Below are 3,735 nucleotides of genomic sequence, written 5' to 3'. Positions count from 1 at the left end.
CCCAACACGACACTGACTGAGATCTCCCAGGCTCAAAACTAAATTTAAAAAATTTAACTCAAAAACTTCATCACACTGTGCAAACATTTAAGCAAAAATTCTAAAATCTATAGGTCTTTCACTAACTCAAAAAGAAACAAGCATAAATTCTCAAACAAACCAACTACAAACAATCTTAATGAATCTAAAACTAAAGGACTAGTGTTATCTAGATTCACATACTGTATGTATACACAATCTGTGGTACAAAAATGAAAAATAAAATAATATAAACTAGAGGAATAGTGTTACTATGTTTTAGAAATCCGTCTCCTATGGAGAAATTGGGGTCTCACGGGCCAAGAAAATTTAGAGTATTAAAGATTTTGGGTTCGAAAAGATATTTCTAAAATTCATAACTCATATGAATATCTAAAAAAAATGAAAGATTTAATTCAAAACAAAAAAGAAACTCACCTTATAATTGAGTTTTCAGTCCAATCCAAAAGAGGATCTGAGATATCATTCAGATTTGACCTATCTTTTGTTTTCATGGAGTAATATAGAGAGAGATTGAACATATAGTATTATATATTCCATCACCAATCGTTTTTATCAAGGTGCAAAGTTAGAATAAAAAATTAAGGCATGTAGAGTTGGGATGATACCAATTTTCAGAATATTTTTGGATGATCATTTTATATATGCATTAAACATGGAACTTTTTTAACGTAAATTTTGGAATATTGGTTATTTTCAAAACAAGACATTTAATATGATCATTTAACCATACCCAAGATTTTATCAAAAAAAAAAAAACACAACATAATTTTTTTTTTCCTTTCTAGATTTTTCATGATTTGGTCCTTGTACTAAGACAAGATCAATTTGCTGGATAATCACGATGTTGCTTGCAGTCCATGAAAAGAAAGAAAGAATGCATTGGTCGTTCTTATGATTTTTTTTCTCCTACTTTTTGGGATAATTTAGACATCACAATTACTTGATTAAAAGTATAAATAATAATAATAATACATATCAATTTGCTAGTCATACTCTTAAACTTCCAAATTAATCCATTTAAGAAAGATAATAAAAAAAAACTTCCAAATTAATAAACTCTTCAAGGTCAAGTTAAATTAGGAAACACATCAAAAAAAAAAAAAATCAAATAATCATTAAAAACCATACACAAACTAGAGTTTGGCACACAACATAATGAGTAACTCCCCGACAATATCCTCTAGTTTGAAGTAAAATCTTAGTATGCAATGCATGCCATGCCATCAAACTTATAACCCAAAAAAACCAAAATTTTACAATAACAAAATATATATATATATACACATTTTTTTTATTCTTTTTTTAATTAAAGTGATATATAGTCATTGAAAGATATATATAAAAAAAAAAGTATTTTCTCCTAATTGCCATACAGTTACGCGTGGAAATAATTTTGGTACCTGCATCTGTCTATTATTTTGTTTTCCTATCTATAAAATTATTTGGGCACACAAATATAATTTTAATTAGTGTATTTATTTCTTTTTGGGGTGAGGAAAAAAACAAACACTAATGTGATCTTATATATTCAGTTCATAATGCTTGCAATCATGAATCTTGGTTGCCTCACCCGCATGCCCCCCCAAGTCCCTTTCCTTCTCTTTCTCTTTCATTCTCCTATAAATACCACACACACCCCACTTCTCTCTTTCACCCTGTAGTTCTTCACTTTATTTATTCTTCTTCTAAACTCACTCACTTACTCCCATTGAAACGCTTCGTTTTGTTTAAAAAAAAAGAAGAAGAAAAAAAACACCAAATGGCTGTATCGGGTTTTGAAGGGTTCGAGAAACGATTGGAGCTCCATTTCTTCGGAGATGACCCGACTGAAATGGACCTCAATAATTTGGGCCGAGGACTGGGCCTAAGGCGACTCGACTTTGATTCTCTACAACAAGTCCTTCACGCTGTACAATGCACTGTCGTTTCAGCCGTTGGAAACCTCTATTTCGATTCGTATGTTTTATCAGAGTCAAGTCTGTTCGTTTACCCTGATAAGATCATCATCAAGACTTGTGGGACCACTCAGCTGCTCAAATCCGTCCGTCCATTGATTCATCACGCTCGCCACCTGGGCTTATCTCTGTCGTCCGTTCGGTATACCCGCGGTAACTATATCTTCCCTGAGTCACAGCCTTTTCCCCATACGAGTTTCAAGGATGAGGTTGTATATCTCGAAGATTCTCTCCCAAACAGTCTTCGCTTCAGGAAAGCCTCTGTTATGCCTTCGAAAATTCCAACTCATTCATGGCACGTTTTCACAGCAAGTACCGAGATCGATCTAGGCGACGTCTTCACGATCGAGATCTGCATGACCGAGCTCGATAAGGTCTCTGCCGGAAAGTTTTTCCGGCGACCGAGTGATGGAAAGAACGGTGATTCCGCCGGGAAGGAGATGACGGAAGCTACTGCCATCGGTAACATCAATCCTTCCGCATTAATCTGTGATTACGCTTTCGATCCTTGCGGTTACTCCATGAATGGAATCGACGGTGATCGTTACTCCACAATCCACGTCACGCCTGAGGACGGCTACAGCTACGCCAGCTTCGAGACAGTCGGTTCCCGCCACGGTGGAGACGACATCGCTAGGGTTTTGAAGAAAGTAGCTCAGATTTTCCGACCAGCGACCATGTCGGTTTCGACGACTTCAGCAGGTAGAGATGTTTGGGGGCGAGTCGCCTCAGCTCTCGAACCACTCGGTTTGAAACGCAGGAGTTGCGCCGCGGATGAGTTTCCATCTGCCGGAACCGTCGTGTACCAGACTTTCACGACTCGCCGAAAGTAGACCGTTACGGCGGAGATGTTGACCGTTGAGTCAGTGGTGGTGGTGGTAGATAATCGAAATTTAAAAGACAAGAAAAAGGAGGGAGATGAAAGAATACTTAGTAGAGTGATCAGTCAGTTTAGAGAAACCAAAAGAAAAAATTAGGTCGGGTGATGAGTGACAAGTGGAAATTTGTTTTACACGTGGCGAAATCGTATTGGTTAATGAGGGATTTGACTTGTGTAGGTGGATATATAAATATAAAAAAAATGGTGATGACGTGGTAGCATTTTGAAAAATATATATTATATATGTTAAAAAGAAGAACCAAAAAAAAAAAAAAGAGAAGAATATGATAATGTGGGCTGTGTTGTTGGTACTGGGTATCACCATGATAATGCACCCCACTTAGGCTTGTCACGCCTAAGATTTTTGAGGTTGTGTAGTGAGTGGGGGGGTTAAAAGTGCTCTGCCTTCTTCTTCAACTTAAATATCAAAAAAAGAAAAAAAAACTTTCTGTATTCTTTTCTATTCTTTTTTTTTTCTCTCATTAATTCCTTCTTTTTTTTTTTCCACTTCCTCTCCCCTTATTGTCTCCTAATGTTTTTGTCTCTAGTTAAATTATTATTACTAAATATCAATATATTAAAGGACAATTCACTTCAAACACTTGAATTTCTTCGTCTCCATTGTTTTTTTCTTTGGTATTATACTTTATATACCATATTGTATTAATGAATGAGTAGTTAAGTAGACTTATTTTAATTTTTAAAGAGAAAAAGAAGTTTGATTTTGCATGCATGGGGTGGGGAGTTGCATATTGAGAAGCTTTTAAAAGAACACGTTTCTTGTTTAATTAATGATAAATTAAGAGATTTTTAATTATATGTATTACTTTTTTGCTGGCGTGGAAGTCACCAAAGCTC

General features: G+C 35.5%; 1 protein-coding gene across 1 annotated transcript; it reads left to right on the top strand.

The window, feature by feature from the left end:
• The first annotated feature begins 1,333 nt into the window (after positions 1-1,333).
• Positions 1,334-3,338, top strand: LOC115721913 (S-adenosylmethionine decarboxylase proenzyme 4). Its single transcript, XM_030651018.2, has one exon. It carries the CDS (start codon positions 1,802-1,804, stop codon positions 2,828-2,830), a length of 1,029 nt encoding a protein of 342 aa, XP_030506878.1. The 5' UTR covers positions 1,334-1,801; the 3' UTR covers positions 2,831-3,338.
• Positions 3,339-3,735: the final 397 nt, after the last annotated feature.

Source organism: Cannabis sativa, chromosome 9 (genome assembly GCF_029168945.1).
Source record: "Cannabis sativa cultivar Pink pepper isolate KNU-18-1 chromosome 9, ASM2916894v1, whole genome shotgun sequence".
Classification (NCBI taxonomy): domain Eukaryota; kingdom Viridiplantae; phylum Streptophyta; class Magnoliopsida; order Rosales; family Cannabaceae; genus Cannabis; species Cannabis sativa.
This window is presented reverse-complemented; position numbering and strand designations above follow the sequence as displayed.